Source organism: Notothenia coriiceps, unplaced genomic scaffold (genome assembly GCF_000735185.1).
Source record: "Notothenia coriiceps isolate Sejong01 unplaced genomic scaffold, NC01 NC01_scaffold00037244, whole genome shotgun sequence".
Taxonomy (NCBI): domain Eukaryota; kingdom Metazoa; phylum Chordata; class Actinopteri; order Perciformes; family Nototheniidae; genus Notothenia; species Notothenia coriiceps.
In genome coordinates this window covers 20,470,829-20,481,912 of record NW_011369945.1, presented here as the reverse complement: position 1 = coordinate 20,481,912, position 11,084 = coordinate 20,470,829, and the positions used below count along the sequence as shown (strand labels likewise).

Sequence of the window (11,084 nt, the reverse complement as noted above, 5' to 3'; positions counted from 1 at the left end):
AGATTATTCATATTTTACAAAATCAACATAATTTAAGCATCACAATTATCATGCAAATATACCTAATAGATCAGCCACATCTAAATATTATAGCATTTCACAACTTGCACACACTGCATGTCATCAACAGCCAAGGCCACTACCAAGACCACTACACATCTGAAGGGAAACAACCGAGAGCCTGTCAGCCAAACATCAACAGCTTACAATTAAGCACAACAAGCTAGCTCCTACCTTAATGTAGCTTCGCGGGGATACACACAGACATGAAGAAGTTCAATGGCCCTGAAGCAGCAGTTATTTTCTTGTGAAGACGTCCTGAAGCAACGGAAAGACGACGGTTAGTAAACGTTAGCTCATGAGATGCTTCATTAGATTAGCATTAGCATTAAGTGTTGTGGCAGTTTGGAGTTAGCTTCATTGCTCCACATTGATTTTTATTGACCACATTATTGTGAAAAGGGAGATTTTCTATATATAAACATAAACTGTATGGCTATATTATGTTACGGGGGGAAAAAATGCACCTTTTAACTTGTTAGAGCCAGGGCCACATCACCGTGATTTCTGTAGTCAAGTACGTATAAAAGACTACAATTCCCACGGCGCCTCCTCTAAAGAGACAGAGATGGGCAAACTGTCAGAAAGTGGCCCTCCTCGAGGCACAGTTTTTAACCGTTAAGTTACCATTAAATTACCGTGAAGTTACCTTTTAAAGCTACAGAAGCGTATACTTAGAAAGAAATAAAGACTACTTAAGTTGTTTATTATTCTATTTGAGTTTTGCCTCTTTTGTTTGATATGTTTTGATTATTGTAAAGGCCTGTTTGATTTGTTTTTACTAGTGTAAAGGCCTGTTTTCTTTGAATGTGTAAAAGGTTTATTATTTTATTTTCAGTAAACGCAAACACACATAAGTGGCTTGGATAGAAAGCAAGGAAGGAAGCCACGACATAACTAATGTAGTAATGCTAGTAGTAAGCTAGCTTGACTGCAGTATTTTCAACGTATCTTTTCAAATTAGCATCATTGCTCACCTAGCCCCGGTTTGTGCCTCTCTTGTAGTGTCTTTACACTCTTATCAGACAGTCAAAAACCTCAGTAATACCCTAAAAGGTAAAGTTGGACTGCTAACATTTCTGTCCTGTCAAACACAGGTGTATCTAATGTCGCTAATTGCTGCATTTCATTACAGTGATTGCTGGAACATAATGGTTTTTAATGTAATCAGTTCCACCTGTGAGTTTCCTGCTATGACAAGAACAAATGTCTGCTGTTGGGAAATAATTTATTTCGGAGAAATGAAGCAATGTGTTATTGTATTAGACATAAAACATGTAAAAGATTGACATATTGTTGAGGAAAAACTGATGTTCATTAAAACAACATGTCAGCCTGCCTAGCTCTGCAGGTCACTGTCTTTTTACATTTGTGTCTTCTTATGTAAGAAGTTTGGCTACTTGCATTTCAAACAGTTACTGATGAATAACATGTGGGGAAGGAAACATGCATATCATGTTCTTGATCATTTGTTTTAATGAAGTTGGCCCCTAGTTTAAAAATGTACTTGTGGATTTTGATGTGAACCACACAGCGACATGTTGTTTATACATGTATAAGATATGACTCTCAATCAATACAGGTGAGCAGTTTACAGTCAAAGCTCAGCCATCTGACCTCACAGAGTATTGTCTTTCTTCAGCAGGTGGCTGTGTGATGGTGTGGCATTTAAGTGCCTGTTTTGCTGTGGTGTAAAAGGTCTGACGTTCCCTGCAGTCTTCTGTGCTGCCAGTAATTACCCTGCTCATCAATTCATTCTAACACAGCTTAAGTGCTAACAGCTTATCTTGTTAGAGTGATTTGATTAGAAGAAGCATTGCCCACTATCACATCTCCAGGGAATTAACACTTGAGATAAAGCCTTGTACTATTTCTCCTAACTCACCCAGAAATTATGTATTAGCCAATAGATGATACATGATTGTTTTCCTTGGATTGTTACTACAGTTGCATTAGATTCCTAAGTATTGCATAACACTAAGAATTATCTTTTTTTATGTGTTTTGAATTTATTGCCAGGACATAAAGTTGTACTCTCTAAACTAACCGACTGCAACCTGAATTAAACCTCACCCGTCCATTTTAAAAAGCTCCCATAGGAAAACTTTATTTCCCATCTGCAGATCTCCATTTAAAAATAATCAACATCTGCTTTAGCTTGTTCTCGAGGAGTGTAAATCAACGTTGTAGTGCGGGGTGTTGCAACAACATCCTGTCCCTACTGAGAATTATTTGTTTTGTGGAAAATGCAGTGCAAATTCGCCGCTTCATACATAACTCTCTCCTAACTTCCTGAGAGTTCCCGAGGGTCAGATACAGATTTGTTGATCATTCTTGTAGCAGCGAGACCAAGACGATGCAAGTGATACCGTACAGGGGCTCGTTGCTGTGACAGGATACGCAACAAGATAACATTTGCCTAATGGATGATTCTTATCATTCACAGAAATTGAAGACATAATGGAGTCTGATCATAATCCCCTGGAGGTGTAAATGACTCTGTTGCTGAGCTTCAGGCAGAGAGAGATACTGTCCTTCTCCCTGCAACCCTCCCTTCCTGAAAAATGACAGGTTTAAAGTAGGGGTGTAACGGTAAACAAAAATCTCGGTACCAGTTTAGAACAGCGGGAAAAAAACAAATGCATGATGTTCTGTTTCTTTTCCTTTTGTTTTGGACAAAGTGTAGTGTCCATCCTCTTGCTAGGGAATGGAGGTAGCATTTGGCTCACTGGCAACTTTGTAAAATACAAAACAAAATCATAATTAGCGGGTATAAGAAGTTGGACTTTGTGTTTTTGTCCCAGTGATATCTTTTTGGGGCAGCAGTGACTCAGTCTGCAGGGACTCGGCTCGGGAACCGAAGGGTCGCCGGTTCAAGTCCTGAGTGTAGACTGGTTAGCCTCCACTGCTACCCTTAAGCAAGGCCACAAACCCTCAAATGCTCCTGGGTGCAGAAATATTGCATGTCTATAGTTTGTGTTTGTGCGTATTTAAAAAATGTGATTCTAATATTTGCAGTCAAATGTATTTCCTCAACCTACAATGGTGGAGCATAACGAACACATCGTCCTTTTTCTTTACACAACTTCCTCTTTCTCGTTTTTGTTGCTTATCGGAAACCCATAGGCAGGTTTCCTAGCTCCTGAGTTACCATGCTTACCATAGTGTGACTGCATGCACTCCAATCAGTGCTAACCTTGAAACTTGTTGCTATATACAGCATACGTATAAAAGTTATCAGGGAGATTGTGTGCTTGTGAAATACTGTGTAACCAATGAACAGTGATTAAATTAAGATGGCCCGAATACACCTACCTTTAGTAGAATAAAAACTAGAGCATTTTCATGTCATGTATTTTCAGACATGTTTTCCACGTTGTTCCTTTTGACCCCGTGTGACCGATATTCAGCTCAGTAAATGTGGGTCAAATGACTGCGTCACACCTGATTGGGTGAAAGCCACCAAACAGGACCCCTACTCATCACGAAGTGTTTTGTGTTCCTTTCTTTCCTGGTTTGTTTTCTACCCAGGTGTTGGCTTTCTTTACCGTCAACACTGTGGACACAGAAACTGAGGGGGATTTAGAGAAGACAGCCACACCGACTCATCCATCACTATCCATGAGGCGGAGAGGTGAGGATGTGACCCACTTCTCAACACCTGTCAACACCTTGGGAAACAGAAGAATGGTGAGAAAAATATATCTTTAGCGCCAAGGAGGGTGTGATGGATGTTGCTAAAAATAGAAATCTTACATTACACAATGTCAGGCTTCAAATTCCTCCCTTTCACACCAATCAAACTCTTTTATCGCACCTCTTTGGAGTACAGTTTTACCAAGAATTGATCATCCGTCACACACTGAAACAATGCCGACTTGACTAGTGGAGCTGGGTCACCGTGACATACCTTCACAACAATACATCCAACGCAACAAAAGTTTGACAAACAACTAAATCTGATTAGAAAACGGTAAATGTTCTCAACTGTCCGGCACCACCACGCCAATCTCCCCTCTCTCCAAGCCCCTGATACTCCCAGGCCAAGGGCCAACTTGTGGCGGCTATTAATACAGCGTGTCAGCGACAGGTCTAATCACAATCAAAAGCCCTTTCATGCTGTGCAAAGGACAACAGACGAGGGATGAGAAGAGCAGAAGAAGAAGGGAGGTGGTTGAGATATTAAAGTTTAACCAAAGTGCTGCGTGGTTAATTAAACGGTAATGCTAAATTAAACGCCCTCGAAAGATTATGCAGCAGGCCCCAGATTTGGCACTTTAATCAGCTCTACCTGTCAGATAATATCATATGAAAGATCGAGCGAGTGATTAAAAGCAGACATTAAGGAGAGAGGGTGGTGCTCGGGGAGTAAAGAGGAGGAGGGTATTGTGTAACATCTTGTGTGTGTGTTTGTTTGTGTGTGCGCACGGAGAGATGGGCCAGGACAATCTGACGATGCAATTCATTCATCATTGCAGTGTGTGTGTGAGAGAGAGAGAGAGAGAGTTGGGGGGGGGTGTGTGTGAGTGTGTTTGTGTGTCAGATGGTATTCCTGCTCGTCTCGCTCCACCAGTTAAGTTAAATCAGAGGCAGCCTCTGGCACACCGCGGTGGTCTCTCTATCTCTGCGTCTGTCCCGCTCCGAAAGCATCGACAGCTTCCTGATTCAGCACCACAGGTAAGAGCTCACATTACCTCACCCTCAGGAAGATGTTTTAACAACTTTTTTAAACACATTTTTAAGTCTTTAAACTCTTAAAATGTGACTTTTTGTTATAGCTTCTCTCTCAGATTTGAGGGGTTTCCTAAATTCAGTGTCTGTTATAAAAGCCCTTTTGTTGGGAATCGCTGATGGACGCAACAAATGCATGGAACAAAACGTCATATTGTATTTTTTCACCGGCTTGATCTGTGCCACATGTTTGTCCAACTTGTTCATGTGGAAGTCCTGTGTGTGCAGAGCCTTTTAAACAAATCCTGCAGCACCGTGACTGGTAGAAAAGTCCAGAAGCTCATGTTTCTAAGACTATTCGAAAGAGAAGGATGGAGTCCTTGGTGAAATTCACTTTGTCTCATTTCCCCATAGAGGACTTCCTGATAAACAGTAGCTGTTCGCTCGCTTCATGAAGAATTTAATCTGGAGGTAGAGAGGAAAATGAGGAGATGGTGGAAAAGCAAGGGAAGAAAAACAGTTGAGGTTTTAATGATCAGTCTTGGGGCTAACCATAGAAGAAGAGTTATACTGCAGATTGGATGTTAGGAAAGGAGTAGTGGCTGCTCAACATCAGGGTCTTAAACCATAGGCTTTGTATAGGTTCTTACTTGACCCACTTAAGTTCCAGATAATTGTTCCTCTTGAGAGGCAGTAAACATGTTATTTAATATGACCTCAGGTTGGAGAGAACAAACTATCTCCATGATTGAAAATAAACTGGAGATTAAAGGATTTATCATTTGTGATTTTATGTCAACGCCGGCAGTGTGTTTCCTAAAATACAGTGCAAGAAGTTAGGTTAAAGGTTGAGCTGTTTAATTGTGGAACGCACATCAAAGCGCCGTTTGGTAAACAGATAAATTCAGACATGGTTACTGATGCCAATGCTTCCATTAGCCCGTCTCTGGGAAGAACAAGTCCTCATTTAGACCATGGTCACTGTCACACACACACACACACACACACACACACACACACACACACACACCACACACACACACACACACACACACACACACACACACACACGCGCTTAATCACAATGTTATGCTTTTCTCTGAACATGTTTGTTTTAAAAAACGTCAAGTTTGTTTGATTGATGCAATTTCATCTGGCACTATCAAATGTAAGAGTTACTTACAGAGAGTTTGCTCTTTGTCAAGTTGCCTACTTTAAAAACTCTTCATCTGAAGTGAGAGGCCGTAAGATGAGACAGAGGAGGAAGTGAGTTGTAAGAGGATACGTTCAAGATGCATAGTATCACTCTACATGAAGTATAACTGCACATTAGTCTTAGATTGTCACTTGTTGGTGGCGGGTAGCTCGGAATTCAACTGATATTCTTGAACTTATTCAAAGACGGAGCAGGGCGTACTTTTATTAGAGATGTGCATGTTGTCTGTTTTTGTTTTTAGAGTGTGTCAGGATGGATTTATCTGCAAACTAAATCTACATACGGGTACAAATAAAGAACCTGAACCCAAAGAGACTGGACATTAAGCATGCACACATCACCCATCTTTAAAGCGTTGTTTACCTATCGCTCCTGAAACGAGAGGACGATCACAAGGTGGGCGGCGGAGGTGATGTGTTCCCATTAAAATGAACCTTCCTTCGTAATGGGTTGAGATAAATCATTAACTCCATCAAGAAGACATTTTAGTGGCTCTCTCTATGGGCAGCCAGATGGTGGTGCTCATTCCTCAGATAGCTCTGTTGATGGGGACTCCATCCAGTTCAACTCTGCTGTGGTTTAAGCTTTCGAAGAAATTCCCATGATTCCAGAAATGGGGTTGCGTTCAAATACCCAGAGATAGGATTAGAAATAGAATGTGGCTAACGTAGTATTCATAGAGGAGCCAGAATTGTCCCCAGATGTTATTGTATATGTGTTTGCAAACTGTCCGTTGTCTTGAGGGAGGATGCAGCTTGCACCTTGTGAAGTAGCTGTTTACCTTCCTGTCTGCGGTCACCCGGGGTTTATGGCTGTCATTCAGTAATGTGCCATCTTACTCCCGAGGCTGTGGCTCACTAAATCACCTGCGTCCGACTCACCTTCTGTCCGTGCCACCTCACCTTTATGACCGGGGCTCACTTACATATATAGGCCGCAATAACTTTCAGCCTTGTTTATATACACTCCCCACACACGTCCCCTCGCCATCATGGAAAAATACTGCCGTTTAACATGCCAGCCTTTCCAGTTATGGTAAAAGGCATGTGGTTCCCATTTGTGGTCATGAAACATCTTCTTGAAAACAAGATTTAAAACTCTTAACTGCAGAATTGTCACATGAAAACACATGTGTGCAATGACTGCTTTACCTACTTCTACGCACAGATATTTCATTACTCTGTTGCCCTTGGCTGTTACACGTCTTCCAAACTCACATTCCCCACATCTGCAAACGATAGCGTGGTTGCTTTAGTTCACGCAGGGCTTTTCAAAGACTTCATCCCTCTGAATCCAGCTGGATAATGAGGAGATCTCGGACGGAGAGATCAAATACTTCTCTGGTCTCAGACCGTCCTAACGCCAGCTTAGGGCAATATGAACGCAGATAAGGAAGGATTTATAAAGTGCGTTCAAATATTAGAGCTGGATGTGTAACAGAAACAGCAGCAACTGGATGGCATGTTTTTTCAAATATGTTTGATAATTTCCAACATGATGTGTCAATTGAGAATAAAAACCTTGAAGCTTGAATGCCATCTTGTGGCAAGACATCAGCTTTTTTTTAAAAGTGAAATTCCTAATTTGAGGACTTCCACATTTATTGTGAGAATTCTCATCTGTATTATAGAAAAAAAAGTCTGTTGTGTATTCTAAAAATATGTTTTTCTCTCTGTATTTTTATGCGTTTGGGCTCCAAATTCAGTTTCCCCCCAAGCATCTGTGTGGTTTTAATGCTACCACAAACATGTTGTCATGTAATTAGTAACATAATTGCAGCTATAGTCATAGAATATGAGGATTATGCTAATATTACTTCATCAGGGCCACTAATGACACTCACTAAGCCGATTTGTTTTTATTCCCGTTTCACATTCTGCTGGTACAAATGAAGCAAAAACTAGCCCCGAGGCAAATGTCTCCCCAGCAAGCAGGTTTGATTTTCTCACAGAGCAAAGTTTCCACAGAGCCGAATCCCTGCTGTCCTGTTTGTTTAGGTGTGTGCTGATTAGAATTTCTCATGCTGGGTACAATGTATCTCCGCACACCGAGGGTTTGAAACGTGACATGTCTTTTACAGTGACTGGAGCCTCAACCCCCTCTTAGTACCTCAGTGTTTTAATGGCGCTGGTATCCAAGCTCGCACTCTGCCATGCACTCTTCATTAACACAGGTCGTAACACGAGGCATAAACGTTCTCCTTCCGGGTCTGACGGTCCACCCAGATGGACGGGCCATTTCATAAACACTGTACTGTTTTACTGTTGCCGTTCATTAGCCCGGAGACAGTTTAAAGGAGGGCAGAATGCAGACTGTCTGATTAATGATGTACATTTTGGAATATTGAATAACATACAACATCTGTTTTTCATGGCTCCTTATTTTACAGAAATAACATAAAGCGTCAGGATGGCTTTAATGTGCAGGTCTTTAATGAGCTGGTGTAGGGTGAGCACTTTCATTGGTGCTTGTGTGGATTAGCGTTTATGGAGCGTGCCAGCGGTAATGACGGCTCTTCCAATAGACTGCCTGTGACATTTTTGTGTTTTTCTTTTATAGGACTCGCTGAGGCCCTCGCCCAAGGCCTGTATCAGTCACCACAGACGCCCCCTGCCGTCAGGCCCCTCTGTTTAAAAAGTCCCAGGATCTGGCACTAAAAAGGGAAAATGAAGAATGTAACAGCAGAGATATCTCTGACATGCGGCCTGTCTGGAATCCACTCATTCATCTTCACCCTGATACCCATCGTCTACGGCTGTAACTTTGTCATCGGCATCGTGGGGAACTGTATGGTTGTGGCTGTAATCTACTCCTACATGAAGCTCAAGACGGTGGCCAACATATTGGTGCTCAATCTCGCAATTTCTGACCTCATGTTCCTCATCACACTGCCCATGTGGGCCACCTACACCGCCACAGGCTACAACTGGCCCTTTGGGGGATTCCTGTGCAAGGCCAGTGCCGGGCTGGCGACCTTTAACCTCTACACCAGCATCTTCATCCTCACGGCGCTCAGCATCGACCGCTACCTCGCCATCGTCCACCCGATGCGATCCCGCATGCTGCGCACCGTAGTGTACGCTCGCATCTCCTGTGTGGTGATCTGGTTCGTTGCCTTTCTGCTCAGTGTTCCCACGGCGCTGACCAGGGAGGTCCACGACTTCAAAAACCACAGCAAAGTGTGTGGCATTCTGCATCCTAAGGAAAGGTCCTTGAGTATACAAAAGGCCCTGCTGGCCATCAGCCTGACGAAGAGCCTGCTGGGCTTCCTGGTGCCCTTCATCATCATCATCACGTGTTACTGCCTCATTGGCCGGGCGCTGGTGGGGGCGAGACACATCCAGAAGAGCTCCCATTCCCGCGACGACGAGGTACTGCGCATGCTCGCTGCCGCTGTCCTGGCCTTCTTCCTGTGCTGGATGCCCCATCAGGTGTTTCACTTGATGCAGGTCATCAGCCAGCTGGCCCTGGTGGAGAACTGCAACATCCTGGAGATCATCGACACCGCCATACCCTTCACCATCTGCATCGCCTTCTTCAACAGCTGCGTTAACCCCATCGTGTACGGCTTTGTCGGGCGCAACTTCCGCAAAAACTTAATGCGTCTGCTGCGCTGCTCGCCCAGCGTCTCCACCGGGCAGCACCCCAGCATCAGCTCCAAGATGAGCGCCCTCTCTTTCCGGGCCTCCGAAGCACTGAGCCTCACGTCCAAAAGCAAGTCCTCTGACGTTAAGTGACAAAAAGAAAAGAAAGTGGGTTCAAGGTCGCTCTCCCCGCTCTTCTGGTCTGTGGTTAAGGGGCCGGGGACGGAGACGTTCCATACTTCTCCAACCCCAACTGTATTCAAAAGCACTGAACCACGCAGAATGCTTTAAATGTTGTATTCATGTCCCTCTGTAAGACATCTACTACCCGTCACATGTCACACAACACTCCAATGCTTCTCTACAAGCCTGTAAAACAAATGACACAGAAACCCAGGCGTTCACTCCATGAAGGCTAGAACAGACTATACATGATTACAGATGGCTTATCCCATTATTTATATAACATATGCATGCACTGCAACATTTTGCCGCCTAACATATTTTAGTTTCTGTGTGCTCGGCAGGTTCACACGTTGGAGCAGTGATCAAGAGCTCAGCAAAGCTTAGAAAGAATAACCACCTTGCATACTCTGCCAGTAGCTGTGTATGGAACCATTGGTGTACACGAATGTGATGTAAGTTTGATTACATACTGATTATGATAACTAAGTGTTTGCATAATGCGGTCGAGCTTGGGAGAAACATGCTGTATAAAAACACAAACATTCCAGGCAGTGTGATCATTGTCAATTTATTTTTGGTGGTTGTCTTTGTGGTATTTAAACATGTTGAATGTACAGTTTGTGAATATATGAATAAAATGAAAAAAATCCACAGTACTCAGTTGTTGTTTTTTCATTTCTAAACTAGGTATTTAGTAGGAATTCAATTCAAGTAACCCCGTAATCAGCATCTATTAATGATTGACTGTGCGTGGTGCGGGCCCTCGTTCCTCCACGTAGCTCCTAACAGCAACAGGTGGCTTTTTTTGGGGAGGACGTGCGACCCGGCTTCATCACAGATGGGGATTGGTGGATTGGCGGCAGGTCGGGGATATAAAATGCTGTGAAGCGACCTGTTCAACTTCACTGACAACATGAAGGTCCTCCTGCTTCTCGGATTGGTGGCTTTTGCCTCGGCTGACAACACTCGCTTCGAGGGGTAAATCTAGTGTTTTTTAAAGACAGAATATACTTGATGTCAGTTATGTGTTACACTATGGCTGTAAAAAGGCTTATATGACAGTGCTAATCATGCCTTTCCATTCATCACCATGGCATACTGTCACGACCTGCTTTATAACAGGATGGTTTTTAGCTAATCTCAACAAAGTAATCTATAGACTCAATTATTTTTGAAAGTGTGCACATTTCAGTTCTTTTGGCCATTGGTAAAACTTTAGATTTTTTATATTGACAGGGTGTCCGCGGGGTCTTAATTAAAAGTTGATAAATCAATTTAGCGAAAATGAAGGCTATTAAAAAGTATGAAACGGCATTTTTCCAAGGTGTAGCTTGTTTTCAATAAGTATATAAATGGTCCAAAGAGTT

The 11,084-nt window shown here is 42.9% G+C and overlaps 2 protein-coding genes across 2 annotated transcripts in view; both read left to right on the top strand.

The window, feature by feature from the left end:
* The first annotated feature begins 4,490 nt into the window (after window positions 1-4,490).
* LOC104964950 (type-1 angiotensin II receptor A) lies at window positions 4,491-10,373 on the top strand. Its single transcript, XM_010793865.1, has 2 exons — window positions 4,491-4,737; window positions 8,507-10,373. The coding sequence occupies exon 2, from the start codon at window positions 8,614-8,616 to the stop codon at window positions 9,682-9,684; it is 1,071 nt and encodes a 356-aa protein (XP_010792167.1). The 5' UTR covers window positions 4,491-4,737; window positions 8,507-8,613; the 3' UTR covers window positions 9,685-10,373.
* Window positions 10,374-10,458: 85 nt separating this feature from the next.
* LOC104965401 (carboxypeptidase B-like) overlaps window positions 10,459-11,084 on the top strand; it is an 8,487-nt gene continuing 7,861 nt past the window's right edge. The window contains exon 1 of the mRNA XM_010794356.1: window positions 10,459-10,695. Within this exon, the coding sequence (XP_010792658.1) occupies window positions 10,631-10,695 (65 nt within the window). The 5' untranslated portion in view covers window positions 10,459-10,630. The remainder of the gene's footprint in view (window positions 10,696-11,084) is intronic.

Bases quoted from the DNA above. Each gene is read 5' to 3' on its own strand.
- LOC104964950 (XM_010793865.1), top strand. From the start codon at position 8,614: ATGAAGAATGTAACAGCAGAGATATCTCTGACATGCGGCCTGTCTGGA.